General features: G+C 48.3%; 1 protein-coding gene across 1 annotated transcript in view; it reads left to right on the top strand.

The window, feature by feature from the left end:
* CD81 (CD81 molecule) overlaps window positions 1-22025 on the top strand; it is a 420468-nt gene that overhangs the window by 382017 nt on the left and 16426 nt on the right. The window contains exons 2-3 of the mRNA XM_069857875.1: window positions 2695-2785; window positions 13688-13802. Of these exons, the coding sequence (XP_069713976.1) occupies window positions 2720-2785; window positions 13688-13802 (181 nt within the window). The 5' untranslated portion in view covers window positions 2695-2719. The remainder of the gene's footprint in view (window positions 1-2694; window positions 2786-13687; window positions 13803-22025) is intronic.

The raw sequence follows: 22025 nt of genomic DNA, 5'->3' as shown, positions 1-22025 counted from the left end.
GGCAGCAGGTGGTTCCAACACAGCCTGAAGGAAGGTCGCAGAAACAGAACTGAGAGGGTGTATTTCTAATTTTCCACTTTTTTTTTTTCACTTCCCAGCAGAAAAGGTAAAAAGATAGGCAGAAAGTAAGGAAAGAAAGCAACAGTGGCAAAAAAACCCTCACCATCCTGAACTCACTACAAGTATTTTTAATGCCAACTTTGTGGCAGTGATTGCAGCTGAGGTTGCCAGTGCACAAAAATTGATTTGAGAGTCATTTTTCATTGCAGCTTCCAGGGCTGCTGCTGCAGAAGGCCTTATCAGTCTGCAGCTGGTTCCTTCCTCTCCCTCACACAGATTGTCCAAGCGGCACTTCTGGATGTTTTTCTGGAACAGCCATCTAAGCATACAAGAGGCTTCTTGTTTCATGTAGCCCCCTGTCTTCAAATTACCCTTTTGGTTAGGGGAGTGGCAGTATTATTTTTGGTTTAATATTTGTAATTGGAAAGGAGGAGGATGCAGGAAAAAAAAAAAAAAGGTGTCGTGGTGTGCTATTATGTAGCAAGTGAGCAGCTTTGGGATCCTGCTATTATGGTTTGGATTGATGAGCAGGAGCCTCACAGGATTATAGCTATTGTCGTAACCAGATGGGTCATACTGATAATTTGGGATAGCAGTTACATGCACAAATAGCCTCATGAACCTCTAGCTTCATTGGTAAGGCTGGATGAGTGAACATGGCTTAGAGACAAAGGGTTTATACATCCATGGCAAGCCTGCAATCAGGGATGCACTCAGCATAAGTAATTGGGGAATGGGGCCGACTTTTACTCATCACTAGTCCCTGCTGTACTGGAGCACTGTAGGCTGTCACTGAGAGGCAAAGAAAGGTTTGATGAACATTTATAGAGTCCTGAACCAGCTCATCCCTGAGGGCAATGGGATGATTTTGGAACAAGTTGAATCATTTTCACCATACACGTATAGAAAATGTGCTTAGCTAACTGCACGCTCTTGCTTATGGAATACATGGAAGGGAAGACTCCACTGAGTGTGAAAATGTTTGGCTCAGAAGCTGCTTCCTGAAATGCTTCTACTAGAAGAAAGTGCCCAGGCAGAAAGTGGGCAGGCTTCCACGACGCTGCAGGTGGGCACCGAGTTCATTATTAGCATAGTAAAGTTCTGACCTTTGCTGGAGCTGCTGGCTTCTGCCTTTACCAGAGGCCCTCTTACACTCTGATTATGTGGCTAGAGATGAGCAAGTAGGCTAAAGTGGGTTCCACCTAAAAGGCTGGGAAATTTCATTGTGCTTCTGTTGCACAGCTTTGGGAATTTTTTAACTAAAACTTAACTAAAAGGTCTAACACATGTGACTTGAGCCTTTTTGGTGGGCAGTCCTGAAGCCTTCTAGATGCGCATGTGACCCAATAACTGAGGGAAAACATCCTGAGTGGTTCTACTGGACCTCCTGCGATTTCTTGCAGAAATAAAGCCACAAGCTTCAGAAAAAAAAAAGTTCAGATAAAATAGAGGGGGAGGGGGAAGAACAAATGAGAAAATGCTTCTCTGACTTCAAACTTCAAGTTTTAATGTAGAAATACTTTTTTCTTTCTCTTTTTTTTTTCTTTTTGTGAGGGGTTCCCTACATTGATGCACTGTAAAACTTCTTTACATAGAAATACTAAGCCTGCAGCATCCTGCATTCCTTCACAGCAGTTTCTCCCCCACCCTCGGCTGCCTGGTGAGGTTTAGGGGACAGTGGTGAGGTTTAGGGGATGGTGGTCAAGTTTAGGAGATGGTGTTGCTACAGCACCCCAGCACATCCTGTGGCTGCCACTTATGTGTAGGAAACTTTTTGTTGTGAAAAAAGGGGGAAATACACAAACTAACACACACACACACAAACAAAAAAAAAAGGAGGAGGAGAATAGAAAAAAAGGAAAAAAGGAGTGAAGGAAAAAAGAAGGGAAGGAAAAAAGGAGGAAAGGGAAAGGGGGGAGAAGGAAAAGGGGGGAGAGGCAAAAGGGGGGAGAGGGAAAAGGGGAAAACAAAATAAAATGAAAAACAAAAAGAAAAAAGAGAAAAGAAAAAAGAGAAAAGGAAAAAGGAAAAAGAAAGAAAAAAGAAAAAGAAAAAGAAAGGAAGAAAAAAGAAAGTAAGAAAAAAGAAAGGAAGAAAAAAGAAAGGGGAATGAAGAAAAAAAGAAAAAAGAAAAAGAAAAAAAGAAAGAAGATAGAAGAAAGAAGAAAGAAGAAAAAAGAAGGAAGAAGAAAGAAGAAGAATGAAGAAGAAGAAAGAAGAAAGGAGAAAGAAAAAGGAAGAGAAAGGAGAAAGGTGTAGAAGAAAAAGAATAAAAAGGAAAATATAAAAAGGAGAATAAAAAGGAGAAAAAGAAAAAGGAGATGAAGTAGGAAAATAGAAAAAGAAGGAGAAAAAAGAAAAAGAATAAAATAAAATGAAATAAGGAAAAGAAAATGAGGAAGAAAAAGGAGAGGTAAAAACAAAGAAAAGAAAAAGGGGAAGAGAAGAAAGAAAAAAAGCAAAAGGAAAGGAAAGGCAGAAGGGGGAGGCAGCCCCCGGCCCGGCAGCGGGCGGTGCGGTGGTTGCCGCCCCCACCCCCGAGCGGGCGGCGCTGCGAGCGGGGGGCGGTCCCGGCTCTCTCCGCCCGCGCCGCCGCCGCCGCCCCAGCCCAGCCCGGCCCGGCCGCAGAGGGAGCGGGGAACTCGCTGGTTGCGCCGCCATGGGGGTGGAAGGTTGCACCAAGTGCATCAAATACCTCCTCTTCGTCTTCAACTTCATCTTCTGGGTGAGCCGCGGGGGGCCGGGGCGGGGGGGCCGGGGCTCCCCAGCGCGTTGAATAACGGGGCTGCAATATGGCTCGTCTGCCTGCGCCTGGTTTTACCCTCTTCTCCCCCCGCCCGGCGTTAAAACTCGCTGCCTGGGTTATGCCTTAGGGCTTGCATTTTTTAGGGGATGTCAGCTTATCCTTTGCTTTATTTTTTCAATACCTTATAATTATATGCGTAGTTGCTCATACGTACCTATATATATGTCTATATATTTAGAGAGAGAGAGAGAGAGAGATAAAGATGGTTCTACACGTTTTGGGGAAGGGCGGGGGGCATCGCCGGCCGCCCCCCCCCCGTTGCCGCGGGGCTGCGCTTCTCAGCCGGGGAGGCAGGGAGAGGCAGGGATGCTGCCAGGCGGAGGGAGGAGAGGCGCTGGCTCAGCCTCCACCGCAAAGGAGCCGAAAGGGAGAGGGAGGGGGTCAAAAAACACGGGCGATCGGGGCTGGTTTTGCTCCCCCCGCCCCAGGAGCCGGCAGGGAGCAGACGGGTCTTGGCACCCCGGCACTCCATCCTCGACCCCCGCCTCTGGGTCGTGCCCGAGCTGGGGAGCGCTGCATCCCCCGCCTGGGAAGTTATTTTAGGATGCGTGTTTTACCCAGTCTGGAGCGGCTGCCTTTCCTGAGAAAGTTTCTCATGACCTAATCCATCCAGACGTGCAGCTAATTTAGCAAAAAGCGCCCCGTCCCGGTTTCCCTGCAAACCGGTGTCGCCCCAGATAGAAGCTCCCTCCAGCAGCGAGGGGCTGGCACGACAAGAAATGGTGTCTCCCCCGCCCTGTGCCCAGGAGCAATGAAATGTGCCCGAGCAGGCTGCTTTTTGTGTTTTTAAAATAGGCTGTTTTCCGTTCTCCAAAGTGCAATTTTTCCTGCGAGCGAGCCCAGCCCCACCCTGAGGAGCCGAGGCTCTGCTTGCTGAGCGCTGGCTGCGTGCTCAGGATGTGCCACTTGTGGGACACTCTGTTGATGAGGAATTTGGGGGGTTTCTTGATGTTTGCTTGCAGTGAGGAGGGAAGCGGAGAAATGCCTTCTAGAGCAAACTGTGCCTTGACACCCTCGCTGGAGCCTCCACCTGCTGCCTTCTTCCTGGGGAGCGAGGCGAAGCTTTTGCGGGGAGAGCACAAGGTTTACTGTTGCTTGGGAGCAAGCGATGTCAAATCTGGCCTCATTTCAGGCCTCTTTGCCTTGTTTCTGGGTATAATGCTGACCGAGCTCTGACGACAGCAGCGTTAATTGATACCTGATATTTTGCCAGCAGCAAGATGAAGGCAGGACAGCCCTGGAGGTGGGGGGGGGTGGGGGGAGGCAGGGTGGGGTGGTGGATTTTAACCTCTTCCTCCACCCTTAAAATGTCAGGATGGGGGCAGGTGGGCTTGTCTCTGAAGTGTTGTTCCTCCTGAGTTAGCACACTTTTTCTTCCCTTCTGGTCCCAGTTTCCTGCCATTCTTGTTGCTGGACCTGCTGGGTGTGGATGCGAGGGAAGAAGGGTCTCCTGGGTGGCAGGAAGGATGCAGTGGTCTTTGCGCAGCTGCAGCTCCTGAACAAGCTTATTTGCTCACCCCAGTGTTTGCTTGCAAAACAGTGAAGAAAAAAATAGACAAATGCTTCCAAGAGGAATAGCCAATCCATTTTAACTTCCTTCTTAGAGTTTCTGGTGCCCTGCTCTACCCGTTGGAGGAAGCCTGATGGCAGTGGGAGGAGATGCTCCAGCTCCTCTCAAGGAGCTGAGACCCACCAGCTCCCCATAACACCTCCCCAGTGCTGGGCTCACCCTCAGCCACTCTCCTTGGGCCACGTTTGGTGAGCATGGGAAGCCTGGGCTTTATTAGAATTAATGATGTTTTCTGCAAGGCTAGCCAGCTGAAGAGCGGTTGAACACCAGGCTTTAGAGTTTTCAAGCTCTTTTGATTGTTTTTTAAACCAGTAGTCGGGGGGAATTTTTAGGTTTATCATCACACAAACAGTTAGCAGCTAACTTTGCATCCCCCACTGGGAAGGGATGCCTTGGTTACCACTGTAGCATGAAGACCCTTCTTACGGGATAGCACTTGAATGCTGGACATGGTGCTGAGCACCTTTACTGCAGGTTGGTTGTGTCAAGACTCCGGCTCTGACCCCTGTAAGATGTGAGATGGGGCTCTCACAGCCTTGTGGTCCTGCCAGCTGGTTAGCATGCAAGGGATGCTGGTCTCCTCGTGCTCATTTTCTTATCATTTGCCTCGTGCCCAGCCAAGGTCAGGCACTGTTGAAGATAAGCAGGAGACAGAGCCCAGAGTTTGGCATATGCTGCACAGGAGTTTGTTTCAGTGCCCAAGAGGAAGAAAGGAAGCAATTCTCAGCCTTAACAGTGTTAACAAATAAGAAAGAGGCTGATAACTTTTTTAAGTAGTCCTGCTGTCCTGCCAGATTGTAAATAAATTGACATCTCTCTGGCTTTCCCCTCCTGCCCCTTTTTGCCCCTGGCAGTGCATGGGAGAAAAGCAAGAGAAGAAGGTGTCTCCACTTTCAGCTCCCTGCAGTGCCTTGGCAGTGGTCTGTGCCCAAGGTTTTTCTTTTGTGCATGCATTTTTGAGAAGATGCCAGGGTTATGTGCTTGATCCAGGGTGGCTCTCAAGGAGGGAGCAGCAGAGATGCGCAGGCTGCATATACCAATGGGTGCCCATCCTGGGACAGCAGGGGTCCCCACGTGTTCTGCAGTGGCATCTGCTGACTGAAGCAGTGGAGGCAGCCTGGGGATGTCACCTGGCTGTAAAACACAGGGTTGATAAGCTTTTCTGTGCTGTAGAGCTGTCCTGAAACCTTAGGGCACCTGGTGGCAAGGAGATGCTCTGCTTCCCTGACCTGTGAAAGGGAGCATCTGTGATACCCGTTACTGGTGGGGGCCTGTAGCCCGGAGCAAGGCTGGCATGGGCACATGGCCGGGTGGAGCTGCTTCTCCATCCCACTCTCATAGATGGCCAGACTTTGACGGCTTTCCTGAATTATCCAAATCCAACAGCAGAGCTCAGTGCGTGGGGCTGAACTGACCGCTGCTGCAAAGAGTCCCTGGAGAGACCAGAGAGCTATTTTAAAATGTAATTAAACATAACCAAGGAGAAATTGGCATGCTCAGAGAAGAATTGCCCAGCTTATTAGCTAATACAGCCTATGGCAGCCTTCCAGGTCTAGAACACTGCTGACTGCCCTGCTAGAAAGGTGTCTAATTAAAAGGAAGAGCTTGCTTCTACTGCCATTTTCCAGGCATCACGTCACTCTCTTCTCTTGCTTGTGTTGAAGGGATGTGGTGCAGTCAGGGTGCAAAGGGGAGGGCAAGAGCAGAGAGAAGTTGGAAATGAAAGTCCTGTTTCAATAGTCACGATAGGAAGGGGTGGAGGAGTTGAGTGTTTTCTTGTGCAGTGCTGGAACATCTGTTGGCTGTCCCCTGGAGACTGCAAAACGTGCATAAAGATATTTGGTTTCGGTGGTGAGAAGTGATGGTGGGAGGATATGGCAGCTCTCTGCAGTGCTGGTCCTGTAGTGACAACTGCTGAAGGCTTTGTAAATCTCTTGATGTGACGAGGAGGGTGGTGAGCTACCACTATTCACAGGTGTAAACGGGAGGTAGAAGAACTGATGGTTCATGCAGCATGCAGCTCTGGAGCATGAGTTTGAAATAACTGCCTGGTCTCACAAAGCAGCTTGCATTTTAGTTCAGATACATACTTGCACTGAGTGCTACTAAAATGCTATTAGTTATAGCAGCTAGTAGGCTGCTCCACTGCAGAGTGTAGGGCTGGTTGGGTTATTGGTCTCCTTGGGAGATGCAGAGAGCCTTGTGAGGAGTGAGGAGGTGATGCTGGCTTCTTCCACCAACTTTCGGTTTGCTGTCTTGGGACAGTGTGCAGGCAGATGCATTTCCATGTGTGTTTGACCCTGTTGCTATTTAATGTCTGTTGTGGAATTGAAGGGGAGGGGTTTTCTGAGGAGGGTCAGTACCGGGACCCAAGGTTTCCTGCTGATGACTCTCTGGATGTGTTTCTGGGTTTTCTGCCAAGTGAACACAGTCTAGCCATCACCTATGAGACCTCTTTGGAAGCATCTGCATGCAGAAGATTGTTTAAGCATGTCTTTTGAAGAGCTTGGTGCCCTGCTCTGTGGGGGTACCTAATTTCGGTTAATGGGCTGGACTGCAGTGCCAAGGAGAGAGGATCACTGGTGGCTGGACAAAGGATTGCTCAGTTTAGCTGAGGTTATTATATCAACCACAGTAATGCTGATCTCCTGCAAGAGCATTAACCCACACATGATGCCTTGAGAAACACTTTAATCCTGTACCATGCAGGTGCCTTTCACTGTCTTATTAAAAATGGGAAGCAGTTGTATCACCATTGTACTTAAATGCTTAAATATAGGGCCAAATTAATTTTAAAGCAATATCTGAAATTGTTTTCCTCTCCACCAGGCGTGATTAAATTTGGCTGGTAGATGTCAATGTATACCAATACTTCTGTCTGGTGTGGGGATAAGGCTGTGACAGGTGAGGCGCAGCCCTCAGGCTCGATGTTTCTTTTCAAGAACCCTGCTCCTGGATTTCGGTGCCAGATTCCTGCTCTCTTCCTATTCATCAGGCTTTATTTGGCCTCTGGCACGATGCTCGTCTGGGAGTAGTCCTGTGGAGCTTGTTTTGAAAGCCTTGCAGTGTTTTGGGGTTGGTAACTATAGGCACCAGTGGAGAATTTCACCCTGGCCAGCAGCTATATTAATAGCGGGTGCTAGAAGATGGTTGTGGCCGTGCCACTGGGAGCAGAGCATAGGCTTGCAGGCTGCCTTTCTCCTCCTGCCTGCAGAGCACCAGGCTCTTCCCAAATACCCTTTCTGCAGTTCCTGCGCAGATCTTGCCTGCAAACTTTCAGGCTGACTTTTGATAGCTATTGAGTGCAGTTGCTGTGAAAGGTAGCAGAAAGACCTCACCTGTGCTTTCCAAGAAGAGTCCTATCTGTTGCTGTAGTTTTTTAGTGCCATGCTCAGTGGAGAAGCTTTTATGTTTTGTGGCTGTCAAATTGCAACCACATTTGTCTGATTTAAGTCACTTCCCCTGCTTACATCCTGCCAAAAACGTCTTATGGGGTCCTGACATGTTAGTGCTCCAGGGCATCCCACAGTGCACCCTGACAAGCAGTGTGGGGGCAATCTGTAGCACTTCTTGCCTTTAAATTTTAAGTTAACTTTTTTTGCATAAAGTCTTGCCATTGTAACATGAACATTGTAGTATCAAACCAAAGTTCCTGAGTTCATGAGCTGCCATTCAGCTCTCAGTTCCCTGCTGGACCATAAGTCCTTTCAGCACTTCTGCAGGGCACATCTATTTGTGGTGGAACAGAAATTCAGCTTCTGCTTTCCAGGGAAAAAGTCGCAGGGTGTAAGCTGGCTTGACACTGCCTGTACATTTACATAATTTACATTGGCTACCAATGTAAATTGTAATTACAATGTAAATTACATTTACCAATGTAAATTTACATTGGCTACCAATGGTCAAGTGTTCCTTTCCCGACTGCCCCGATCCTCAAGTTGGTAGTGCAAAACCTGTAAGGTCCTAGCACGCATCCTACAGGGGTTTGTGTTGCCTTTCTGAAGGTAATTTCCATCATGCTAGTTATCACTTGCTCCTGGCTTTTTTTCCCACTCATGCTAGGTGCAGTGACAAAGTGATGTTTCATTATTTACATTCATAGAATGGAAGATATATCTGCTGCTCCACCTAGAGACCAACAAATTATCTGGGAGCAAAGCATTTGATCCTAAATTAGCATTTCATTCCTGGCTGTGCCAGGGGTTTCTTGTGTTGCAAGATGCTTCAGCCTTGGCAAGGCATTTAATCCTCCTGTACATGGGTTCCTGACATCGAAAAGGAGGCGGATACAGTTTTACTCCATCTCACTGCTTTGCAGATTATGCTGGAGAGGAGCTGTGGGGAACCTGAGTGGGGACCTCCAAATGGCTCAGCTTCCAAGTGGTATAAGGGAAGCCGCAAGCCTGTGCAGCGTGAAAAACTGTTAAAATTCTCCAATCAACTACCTGAATCATAAAATGACTACAATCCCTTAGGCTTTCTTGGCAGCATCCTGCTTCTCCGTAGTATCAGTGCTAGTTCACAGGCATTGCAGCATGGACTCAGCCAACAGTGTTTTTGCAGCAAGGCAGGAGCTTTTCCTGGCCCCTGGGCTCATGTGGGTTGGGAAGCAGTGTCCCAGCAGCCGGACCGACCATGGCCACGGGAAGATGTGCTGCTAAAAATACAGCATTGTGAAACTGCTGGCACCTTTGCTTCCCTCCTCCACTGGCTTGAGCTGCAGGATGTCTGCTTTGCTTTGACATGCCTGTCAAGCTGCCCTATAGCCAGGACTACTTCCTTCTCTTCCTTCTCTCCACCAGGAAACCTATTTTGGAGAGGGGTGGAGGAAAGGGAGCAGGAGGAAAGGGGGGGCGGGCAGCGGAAGGGACTGGGAGGTGAGGCACATCCTGGTGTATGTGAGTGTCTGTGGAGCAGCAGGTGAAGGTGGGGGCAGGGTAGATACAGGGTGACCTGCATTAAGGAGGAGAATGGAGCCAATCCTTGCACCCCTAAAACACAGGCATTTCACAAGGAGAGGAGTGACTGAGCTACGAATAGTTGGATCTGCAGAATTTTAGGGTTGATGGCATATAGGTCAGTGAGGCTCAGTCCAGGAGGAAGCCCCATTATATGCACGGTGGATGGAGTTGTAAACTGGGGCCACACACCCACCATCATTGTGATGCTCGCACGGTGATATCCCATCATGTGGGGTACCATCCCATCACCTCTCGGCAGGGCTGCTTTTTTCCTAGGCAGCATCTGATGGGGACTTGCCCTCGCCACACCGAAGGAGTACAGGGTCCCTGTGAAAAGTAAGCCTTGGGCAGGCAGGATCCAGCTGGAAAAGTCTGTCTGTGAAAGAAGCAATAAATCTCTGAAAGTTGGAAAATAGCAGTAAAGAGGAAATGGCTGGAGCCTGCTGCACCACCTCTGCTGTGCCAGCAGTCTGCTTGGAGCGTGATCTCCAGGGTCAGCCCTGTCCTGAGGAGCGCTAGTCGTGCACCTCTGCAAATGCCTTTGCACTGGTAGGGGAACGGCCAGCTTGAGACATCAGCTAGGAGCAGTGGAGTGGCAGTGTTGCTGAAGCTGCAGCTTTTAGATTATTTATTTTGTTAAAGCAGTCCTCAGAAATTTAAATGGAGAGCTGTGCTGGGCACTTGAGGTAGATCTGTGATGTGACAGCACCAGCTTCTGTGATGCTACAATCTGACTAGCTGGGCATGTGAAGAGCAATGGGGTAACCTGCATGAGATCAGATGTATACAATGGAAAAAGCAGGGATGTTTAATATTTGAGCATATGCAACCTAGAGATGAGCATGATGCTGCTGTCGGTGGTTAGAGCTCTTCTGGCTCTCATGTTGGCAAACAGCAGCAGTTATAGGATGGAGAGGGAAGAAAATACCAAGATTATATTTGGAACAATTGTTACATTAAAAATGAGATTATGCCAGGCAAGGTGCCCTGGAAGGTGGCATTACTGTAGCAAGCTGATGGGGTTTTCTCCCTCTTGTCACCTCTCCTTTGTGAAGAAAAATGCTTTAATTATTTCTGGCACACCTTGGTGGTGGAAGTATGTATGGTTTTAATGGAAAAAGTTATTCAACGTAGCTTAAACCCTGTTTTCATTAGTAAGTGAATGTTGCTTTCTCTTAAGAAACCCAGCTGCTGTTGAATTACAACTTCCATTCAGAGGTCCACTGTGCTTTGTTTAAAAAGCAAATGGAGTCAGGCAGTGCGGGAGGAACATGGTCTGTTCGTGGGGCACATTCAGACTGAAACCAGGAACACCTGGAGGTGGTTCGGCTGGCTGATGTAGGCAGACCTCACCACTGCAGTGGATTTGAGTTGAAAGAGGCTCTATCCCTTCAGCTGACACTCACAAATGATTAGGAAATATTTTGAGGCTAGCTTGCAGCCTGTGTTCGAGTCTTTGTCGAGCATTTTAGGGTGAGTTTGGTTTGAAAGCAGCTGCTGCTCCTCCTTATGCTGGTGTCACTCCAGCCTCACTGTAGGTGGCAGAGGGTGCTAGGGTGAGTACTAACGGGTGCACTCAGAGCAGAGCAACATTTCCTTGCAGAGGGAAAACCAAGCCAAAAAGGTCTGCAGCCTTTTCTTCATCTCTCCCAGCCAGCACAGAAAACCAAATATTCCTTGGGATCTCATCTTCTCTGAGAGCCTCTAAGAGACCTCTACTTTGAGTGGCACTGATTAATCTGAGGACATTCTCCCTCGCCCAAGAGGATAAACAAGCTTTGTTATGTCCTCGGACAATGAACAAGCCATGCCTGGCTGGATTTGGGTAACTTTCTGTGAAGCCACGAGCTGCCTTATTTGGAATTGGATTTGAGCATGGACTGGCTTTCATGACTTTTCTCTGTAGACAGTGTTTGGAGAAACTTGGGCCCTCCCAAACATGAGAGGCACGAGGGACTGTGCTGGTGGGGAAGTTGCATTCATTGCTGCAGAAGTGTTAAAAGCTGATCATTTTGATAGCGAAAGAGGGGAAAGGCTTCTAAAATCATCCCTTCCAACTCTAGGGAACTGGTGGGGGTTTTCTCCCTCCAGCTGAGTGGAAAAGCCTCTGGGTCAGCTTGCCCTCTGAGTTTTGCACAAATCTCTTGGCTAGGATTTGCAGAAGTCAGAAAGGAGGAAAACCACCAGCTGACCTCCCAGGGGGAAAAGCTGGATTCCCACCGACAGCCTGTCTTGCAAATCTTAGCCTGTGTGCATTCACTAAGGCTTTGCTGTGCTTGCATGACTGAAGACACTGCACTTTTATGGAACAAACTTTTTTCTTAATGTGACCTTGGTGCATCTCACGCTTGTAGCTGACCTGACTCTCACCTTTTGAAAAGAGGATGTTTGAAACAAAGTGTTCCTGCTTCTGTACTACTTGGTAGTTATCTTCTTTTTCTAATACGAATGGCTTCAAGGATTTAGGGCACTTACAATTAAATTGGCATTTGAACAGGTGCTTCCAAATTTTGTAAGAATTCAGTATCAGTGATATTGAATTCTTAAGAGTTTTTTTGGTTATTACATGTGTATTTGTGTCGTCCCCCCCCATCTTTTATGGTTTCAAATGGAAGGGGAGGTGTCATGGAGAACACAGTGAGTCCTGATGGAAATGTTTTGGCTTGAGTTCCTCTTAGTGACACCTTTCCTGCTCCTGTGCCCCTGATCTGCTCCCGTTCTCCACTGCCGTTCACTGCCACTCCCTGAAGAAGAAAACAGTGAGGAAGTCAGTCATAAAACTTCCCGTTACTTGGACATAAATATTCCAATGGTATGCTGGGTTGATGCTCTGTAGGCAGAATAACTCCTCCCATGTTTGAAGCATGTTTTAATCCTTCCCTCGGGGCTCCATCACGCATGTCTGCATGCACACGTGTGTGTATGTGTGGAGGTGCTTTTCTGCTGGATGCCAGCACGGGCAAAGCAGTGATTTCAGCCTCATCAGCTCACAGAGCTGCTCAGCTCTGTCAGTCGTCTTCACAATAGCCTCCAAAAGCGATGTGACTGTGCCCTGGCCTGAACCAAAGGCTTTGTTCTGCTTCAGTCCCTGTATTGGGACATTGAGGAAAGCTGTATGTGCCAGGTGAGCGTGGTCCCAGCTCACAGCCCACCCATGGAGACTTGTGTTCAAGTTTCTCTCTATTGTGTTATAAGATTACACATGCAGTGAACTGAGCAGTGGAAGTGATGGCCACAGGGGTTCCTGTGCTCATGGGACACCTTGGAAGAAGATTAGATATTAATCAACCAGTGTTGTGAGGGCAGCCAGTGCAAATCCTGGTCTGTACCCTCCTGATGTGGAACATTCCTGAAACTGGCAGGAAGGGGGAGTGATGGGATACAACTCAAAGATGCTGCTGGAAATGTTACCAAGTCCTACTGTGTGTGTTTTCTTTGTCATCTGTATGCTTCTAAACACTGTGCTAAGCGTCAAGATGTAGATGTCATGAAAAGTGTGTTCTAGGGGGGTTGGAGACATTTTGAATCCCCTTTGAGGCGTGGCAGCAGTTCGAAGCCACATCTCTGCTCCTGCTCTGCATAACTAGTAGTTTTGCTGCCTTTTGGTGTCATATTGATTGGACAAGTCTCCAGTGAAGCAGAGCCGCTTTTAGGGGTGCAGAAAGCTCTGTCCCACTTGGTCTGCTCAGACTGGGAGCCTGACCCTGGGTGGCATGTAATGTGAATGCAAGACTGGGAGCAGAGGGAAAAGCTGATGCTTTCCTTGCTTTCTGAGGCACAGTTTCCCCATCCTTCCTACTCAGTTCTCAGCATATCAAACAAAACCCAAACCCCTGTTTGTACGTCACAGAGAAGTGAAATGGGATGATAATAGCCTGTTGGGAAAATGGAGTTATTGGGGCTGATCATTACTTGTGTTGAAAAGCTCTCCGAAAAGCCTCAGTTGCACATCTTGTGCTTCTTGGGTAAGGCCGAGCCTTCCATTTTAATAGAGTTCTGAAATAGCTTTTATGAAAGAAATCATCTGCAGGAACTGGACGGGGCTTTGCGTATCCCCAGAATGAGGGGTATTCTCGTAAATCGGGCAAGATCATGTGGCTCACATGGAATGAGGTGCCAAGGGTGTTGCAGGAGTGGGATGATATTTAGGAAGGATGCTCTTGCACATGACAGGAGTAAATAAGAATTTGCAGAAAGCTGAAAAGCAAGCCTTCTGCTCGCACGTGAAAACTGCTGCTCCACATCCAGTGCAGTCAGAACAGTGGGTAATGCCTGCTCCTTTCTCCCCAGCTGGCTGGAGGCATCATCCTGGGAGTGGCCCTGTGGCTCCGGCATGACTCGCAGACAACGAATATCCTCTACCTGCAGCTGGGGGACAAGCAGGCCCCCAACACCTTCTACGTTGGTAAGTAGGCCTGGGGGATGCTGGTGTTATTGTGTGGGCATCATGCCCCAGAATGGACTGCACTGTGCCCAGAAGAAGGGTGGAAAGCTGCGGGTAGGCAGCAAGGAGATCAGACCTCCTGCTCCCCCTGTACTCCCCAAAATATCCTCTGCTGTGCCGACCAAAGTGTTCACTAAATGTTGGCTATGGCTCAGACACAGAGTCCAAAGTCATGGTGGCTAAAAGCACAAAAAGATGTGTCATGGTGTAGCAGGTTTTCTCCAGTGCTGTTCTTTGCTGCAGTCTCCCATGGAGCATGTTTGGGAAGAGGGGGGACTTGGAAGCATGTCCCATTTCCTATCCAAAGGGATGTAGAAATAGCCAATGGAATGGTTGGCAGTAGAAATTGAAGCTCAAGACTCATGTTCTCCAGGAGGGTCAGGTGAAGCCTCTGTGTGTTCTGATTAAACTTAACATGATTTCTGTTAAATTGACAGCATGCTGGCTTGCTGGAAGGTGAAAACCCATATTTTTGCCCTATTTTCCAATGATCATTCATGGGAAACAGGAAGCAGCTTGCAGGAGGGGCTGGTTGCAAGGCAGGGCCCAGCTTGGGGTGCCAGCATTGGGGCAAGGACCCATCTAATCCAATGTCCTGCTCTCACCTGTAGCTGCAATTACCTTCTGGAAAGGATTTTCTGTGCTTGCCCATGAAGTGTCATGCTCAAGTCCTCTCCCAGGCTGTATCTGGTTACACTAGATGCTCCTGCTGTAAATAGCAGTGGGTTCTCTTCTCTTACTCTCTCCCCACTCCTGCCTCACACCCAGAGCTGTGTTTACATTTCCCCTTTGTAGATTTTCAATTTTATAAAGAGGAAGGGGAACTCCTAAGAAGTTAATTTATTTTTCCTTTCCAACAACAGGCCCAAACATCTCTTTCCTTCCAGGAGCCAACAGCTGGTGTCTCCCTAGTTAACACATTTCTCCCAAAATCAGGGGGAAGCTGGAGCATGGGGGCCAAGCCCTCCCCTCCCATTTCTTGGACATTTATTGCTCTTCCACCCCTTTTTGTTTCATCTTTGTCAACCTTTGCTATTTAGAAGACTATGGGGAATGGACCGTGGGTCCCACTACAGCACTGGCTTTTTGACACCAATGAACGGCCCATGATTTGAGGGTACCTGTCTTTTTAAAGTTATATTCAGCAACAGATTGGCCTGAATTCTTTCTGGCAGCTGTAATTTCCATGCAGTAGTAACAGCAGAGCAGTTCTTTCAGCTGCTGCCTATCCCAGCCATCCCTCTGGAGTTTGAAGGCTGGGATTTCTTTTTGCTTCCCCCCACTGCCCCCTTTCCCCGCCTTGTTTCCACCCCTCATAACCGACACTCCCTCCTTTTTCTCCTCTGGCATCCAACATGCACACAATGTTCCCACTTCAGGAGCGGGAACCTCTCTGGTATTGGCCTCCAGAGCTGAGTTTTTTTCCCCCCTTGCAAACCAGTTTTTGATGTCTGGCACAGAGCACTGGTCCTGGGATCCGTCAGGAGCCTTTTAAAGACTGTCCAGGCTGTGCTGCAGGACACAGGGGAAGCAGTCAAAACTGTCAGAGGAGGAAAACTTACACTGTAGGGTTTATAATTGGTGAAGAGGCGGAGTGGGAAGATGGTGCTTTGGTGTCGCCTGCTTTTTCTCAGTGTCCTTTCCCGTGCCCCAGAGTTGGAACTGCTTTGTTAAAGGCTGTTTTCCCAGGATGTATGTGTGTTACAGGAGAGCAAAAATTATTAACATAGCTGGTCAGTGTGTGGGAATTTGATGGCATTGGGAAAGTGGGAAAGAGAGGATGGGAGGAGCAGCACAGCTACCCCCATACCCAGTGCAATGCTTGCCCGCCTTCACCCTGCTGTGAGGCTTAATCTCTCCCCAGAAATAAGGCAGGTATTCACTATGGCAAGCTCAGGTCTCTTGTTTGCAGCACTCTTTGGTGGATCAAGCTTCCCCTGGGCCCCACAGCAGAGTCTGCTGTCAGTGAAGGGGAGAGATGCTTGGGAAGGAAAGGGTCCAGACATTCACGGGAGCAGGAGGAACAGAGCAGTCCTTGCTCTGCGCTTCCCCTATAGCTGCACTGCTGCAGCAGCTGCTTCTGCAGCCCCACGGGATTCACCTGTCCAGCCTGTGAGGAGGGAGGTCCTGGGGCTGGTGTGTCTTGGAAGCAGTACTGTCCCCTGTGCTTTGGCACTGCATCTAATGAGTTGTTTTGTGGTCTGGCTTGGGAGAGTATTAAATGAGCTCTTGTTCATGTGCTTTTCCTCGGCGTGGCTTGCAAGCCATCTGATCCTAACCAGTTGTTGCAGTCTTGGCTTTTGGCACTTCCATTTTGGCTGTGGACCTAAAGCTCCAGCAAATGATGGGTTAATTGCTCCAGTGCTTTGAAGACCAAGTGATGCCATGGATGGGGATAGCTGGAGTGCTGTACTTCCATGCTTTCATGACTGTAAAGGAACATATTTGTTCTTTATCTGAGCTAGGCTTATGATCAATATATATTAATTTGCTTTATTTGTAGTTGAAATAGAATCCTTCTTGCCTCTCATCCTAGCCTAACACTGTGTCTGAATGCCCTGCATGTCTGGAAGCTGGGCAGGGTGTTGATAGTAAGTCAGAAAACTTCCTTCAGGATAGCTAGCAGCATGGATAGGTTGGGTGTTAGCAACTTGTTAACAACTTCTTATATATCTATTGACCATATATATATAAAGTACCGTTTTTTTAAAAAAGAATCTGTGATCCAGTGAGCTGTTGGAGCCCGTGGGAAAAGGCTGAGCTGGTACCTCTCTGTGGATACCAGTACAAACTGGAGCAGTCCAGTTTTGCCACAGTAAGTTGGTGCTGCAGTGTCATTGGTTTTAAGAGCCTGTGGGGATCTCGAAGAGAGATTTGGTACAGGACTCATTGCTTTTGCCCTATCTCAGTGGGATGATACGGAAGATAACGCAAGAGGGGAAAGCCAGGATCCCTGTCCTTCAAGGATTTGGTTATGTTATGCCCAGAGATGGCCGCTGCAAGCAAAAAGGTTTCAGCAGTGTGGGGATAAAAGCTTCGAGTTTTGTTTGCCTTAAATCCCCACCCCTGGATTTCACTTCCCCTCCTTGCTTGGCTGCCTGTGCACTGGCAGCGTCACTGTGCACCTTTCCCGTGCTTCCCTTGGAGCTGCCTGGTGAGGAGTGGAGTGCAGCAGCTGGATTGTCTGGGCTTCATGCTCCCTCACCAGATCCAAAATAGGAAATCTGTCTCCAGCTGCTCACAGCAAGTGACAGGGCGACACGACCCGTGGTTCTAATTAGCTCGGCCCTGGGAGCAGGGCCAGGCATGAGGAAGGGTGCAAAGGCATCCAGAGCTGGGGTGTGGTTTTCCGTGCAGCTTTGGGGATGAGGACGGGATTAGGTTTCCTTCTGTTTATTTTTTTCATGTTTTATTAGTAAATTTTCTGCTGGCCAATGTCTACTCCCCAGAGCACAAGGGCACCAGTGCTCCTTGGGTGGGGTGTAAGGTTTCTGACAGGCATGCAGTGATGGGTTAGACTTGGCCACCGAGGCTGGTGCTGCTGCTCCCATTCCCCACTGTCCTGCTGGGTATCGCTGCCCCAAAAGAAAGGCAACAGGTTTGGGGGTTTTGTGGTTTTTTTTTTGTTTGGTTTGCGTTTTTTTGTTTTTGTTTTTTTCCCTAGCAACCAGGCTGATGATTGTGGATCCAGCTCCCAAGGAGGCCAGTGAGCAAAGCCTTTGGGAGACTAGGATGGGACAGCAGTGGCTTCAGGCTAATTTTAACTCGATCAGGGTGTACTAATGCTGGTGGGGAGACTGGCTAGCAGGAACACAGGCTCTCTAATGAGGTGAATCACAGACTCTCTTCACCATCCTGCTCCATACAAAGACAATCCAGGGTAATGATTTCTGCCTGGAAATCAGTTCAAGCAGCTCTTCACACAGACTGAGCTCGAAAAAACAGGCCAAGAAAGCACAGGAAGACTTTGAAGTCTTTCTCACAGATGTGTACATGTCTGAGTTGAGCTGCAGTTGCATCTTTACTCTTGTTCTTGAAGTCAGTGTGACATCCATTGCTTGGAAGCTTTCATGAGTGTCCTCAGGATGTTTGGAAGTAGTTGTGAGGCTTTTCTGGTTTCAGGATGAGGCTGACCCTCGCAGAGAGGAGAGACTGCTCAGCAGCAGTGCATATATGGGTAGGGATCAGGACACCTGTCTGAGCCTCCCAGGGCTTGTCCACTGCCTTAACAACACGTTTACACTCTTGCTGTGGGTCCCAGATGTGGCCAGCAGTATAGAGCATCCTTGCTCATCATCCAAAAAGATTTGCATTGACTAAGTGGTCATGGAGGAGCTCTGTCCCTTCTATCCAAAACAGCAGCCTTTTTCTTAAATAGCCTTTTTAGGATTTCCTTGGTCAAACCCCAGAGATTTCCAGGGTGTCAGAGAGGTTTTTGTTGCAGAGGAGGTTGCGCTGAGCTCTGATGAGTTGCAAAGGCTCCGGAAACCAGCTGTGAGTGTGGACATGCTGTGAGCAATGGGGATTTCTTGGTTTCTGTTCCTACTTCCATCCTTGTCCCTATCCCTCTAGAAATACTATGTATCTTTTAAAGGTTGTGCCAACTTCTGTATATCATGGAGTTAGGCTCAACAGCAAATCTTTTGCTAAACTTGCGGTCTCCAGTTCCTGTAATAAACACTCATGAAAAGAACACCTCCAATTTTGGCATGAGGTGCTGCAGTGATCCCTGTGAATGCACACAGCTGGTTCAGCACTGGATTTTTCTCTCACCTATTTGTGTTCTACTTGTTCAAGGCTCCATGTGTCAGTGGTATGCCTGTAGAGACATGAGCTGTGGTCAGTTTTGCATGTTTGCGAGTGGAAACCAAGGTTGCCTTGAACCACAGTGAGTAAAATGGATTATTTAAAAAATAAAATATCTGTGGATTTTTTAAATAGGAATACATGCATTTTTCTCTTTCTGAAATAAGCTTATCTACAGCTAAGGGCAATTTAATTGGTCACTTAAAGGAAAAAAAGGTTATATTTACTGGCTCTAGATTTTCTTCTGATTCCTGGCAGATTAACTCCTTCAGTAATACTGAAATTCTTTAAAAAATAGTAGTTTTGAGGCAAAACACTTTGTCAGTACTTCCCTCTAAGTAACTGTCTTACACTACAAATCTGACCATACAAACAGTCCTTTTTTGTATTTGTACCATAGAATTCAATCTCTATTCAAAAAGAAACTTGTATTTAATTGTAATTCAGTCTGCCTTAGTTTTGACCAACTGTTGTGATTCATTTATTGTGTGGACTAAAATTGGTTGTGATGTGAGGCCATAAACTGGTACCATGAGGTTATTTTCAGTTCAGATCTATCCAATGACAAATAATGTAGTTGTCCTCCTCTTTTCTCCCCTACTGTTGGCATTGCCACTGTGACCTTTGCCAAAAGTGGCTTCTTGCTCATCAGAGCCTTATAAACCTGTACCCTTGACCTTTTTTCTTTGAAAACCTGCCACGTGTTTAGGCACGCAAAGCCCATAAGAGATCCTCCAATGGGTTTGGGGCTCTGTCAGTAAGTGGGACACCAGGGCACATAGAGGTCTCCAGAAGTGTTGTAGGCTGGGGAAGCAGAGGATGGGCCAGTGTTTTCCAGCCTGGGTCTCCTGTGCTGCACCACCATCATCCACTCCACTCCTGAAGACGTGCGGTAGACCTCCTCCCAGCTCTCGTGTGTATGCTAATGTTACAAAATTTAAGTTATCTTCCACTGTCTCCTGGGTAGGCAGAAGCAAAGAAATCTGACTGTGGCATGTCTGTGCGGAGTGTTTGGGTACAGTATGCGCACATGAGGATGTTTTTGGGGCTTTCTCCATCTCCCCTTTGCTTTTCTGACAGAGTTGTGTCCTTTGCTTCCTTCGTGCCTTGTTCTTGCAGACAAGAGCAGCCTGTATAGCCTTTCATCTTCCTATGTAAGCCACGTGACCCCAGGAGAGCTCTTCATGCTTTGTGATACTTCCTCCATCTGGAAGTCATTAGCAGCCACAGAACTGCAATGTTTTCCTTGGGAGAGCTAGTGGAGAGGAATGGAGGGGCTTCCCAGTTGTCGTCTTCCAGCAAATCCTCTCATTTTCCACCCCCCTCTCTCTCACCCCACTTCCAAGAAAGCGCCGTCAGTTCCGCTGGGCCAGTTCCACCAGGCAGCTGGACAGAAGCGTCCAGGAGACCCTTCTTCACTGGCTGGCTGGTGCAGCCACTCCTTTCCCACCCCTACCCCATCCTGGAGGGAGTTTCCACTCCCTGCCTGTATCTTCCTCTCAAACTGCAAGGAATTATGTTATGGTCTTGTTTTTTTGGCTACAGAGTGGGTGTTCTTCCAGGACTGGTTGTGTGGGGTAGGGTGGAATCTCCTTCCCATTACTGTCTGATGGTCCTACCCTTCTCTGCAGCAGGGGTGGTGGCAAGCCCTGTGGTATTCAGCACCTCCAGGCCAGGAAGCCTTGGCAGGGTAGGCACTGCCCTGCCTTCCTCAGATGCTTGCAAAACTCTTGGCTGTGCAAAGAGAGCCTTTCTGTCAGGAGAATAAGCACAAAAATTACTCTTCCCCTCTGCTCTCAGCTCCTTTTTAAAGCTCATCCCGTGAGGAGGGCAGACACAGCTTGGAGAATCGCCTGGGCTTCCTGGGAAGCATGGTGTGATGTTGAGGGGGGAGGCCTTTCTTTTTTGTCTTTTGGAAACATTGCCATGGTGACCTGGGGGAAGAGAATGGATTCCATTAGCTTAATAATGGCTGAGTCCAACGGCATGAGGTTTAACAAGGCCAAATGCTGGGTCCTGCACTTGGGGCACAACAACCCTGTGCAGTGCTACAGACTAGGAGAAGTCTGTCTAGAAAGCTGCCTGGAGGAGAGGGACCTGGGGGAGTTGGTTGACAACCGACTGAACACGAGCCAGCAGTGTGCCCAGGTGGCCAAGAAGGCCAATGGCATCTTGGCTTGTATCAGAAACGTTGTGACCAGCAGGTCCAGGGAGGTTATTCTCCCTCTGTACTCAGCACTGGTGAGACCGCTCCTTGAGTACTGTGTTCATTTCTGGGCCCCTCACCACAAGAAGGATGTTGAGGCTCTGGAGTGAGTCCAGAGAAGAGCAATGAAGCTGGTGAGGGGGCTGGAGAGCAGGTCTTATGAGGAGCGGCTGAGAGAGCTGGGGTTGTTTAGCCTGGAGAAGAGGAGGCTGAGGGGAGACCTCATTGCTCTCTATAACTACCTGAAAGGAGGTTGTAGAGAGGAGGGTGCTGGCCTCTTCTCCCAAGTGACAGGGGACAGGACAAGAGGGAATGGCCTCAAGCTCCGCCAGGGGAGGTTTAGGCTGAACATTAGGAAAAAATTTTTCACAGAAAGGGTCATTGGGCACTGGAATAGGCTGCCCAGGGAGGTGGTTGAGTCACCTTCCCTGGAGGTGTTTAAGGCACGGGTGGACGAGGTGCTAAGGGGCATGGTTTAGTGTTTGATAGGAATGTTTGGACTCGATGATCCGGTGGGTCTCTTCCAACCTGGTTATTCTATGATTCTATGATTCTATAAGTTAAAGCTGCCAGAAGAGGAGCAAAATGGAGAAAGGTAGAACGCTGCCTGGGAATGCCCATGCCTGGAGCTGCACAGCATCTCTGATGGGTATGGTGGGGCACAGGCGGAGGGCTGGCCAGGGCTCGCCAACTCCCTGTTTGTTTTAGGAGGATTCTGTTGTGCTTGTTCCTCCTTATATTTGTTTTTCATTATTTTCCTTTTTTTAAAGTCTGTTTTTTCTACTTGTTTTCTTAGTTCTGAGCAGGTTGGGACATGGGTTTTACAACCCTGCAGGCACCAGCTATGCTGCTTTAATGCTCGAGCAATTACTGCCATTTGATACTGCCTTTTTCTCTCCCTTACCTGCTCCCCAAACTGAGTATCCCACTTCCTACCTGGCCTGTAGGCAGGGGGCCTCCACGGAGGTGTCATCTATGTGAGCTGGGAGCTAAGCTGGCCTCTTGGCTGTGTTTTTTTCTCTCCCACCTAGCACCATCCACAGAGAAGCGCTCAATGATTATCAGTCCCCTGGGTCTGATGTCTGGGGGCTTTCCTTGTGGCTAAAGCTATAGGAGGTTTCCAGGGCCCAAAGCAGCACGTGCTCTGGTTGTATCAGGGAAGGGAGGATAAT

This window comes from Phaenicophaeus curvirostris, chromosome 5 (assembly GCF_032191515.1).
Source record: "Phaenicophaeus curvirostris isolate KB17595 chromosome 5, BPBGC_Pcur_1.0, whole genome shotgun sequence".
Lineage (NCBI taxonomy): Eukaryota > Metazoa > Chordata > Aves > Cuculiformes > Cuculidae > Phaenicophaeus > Phaenicophaeus curvirostris.
This window is presented reverse-complemented; position numbering and strand designations above follow the sequence as displayed.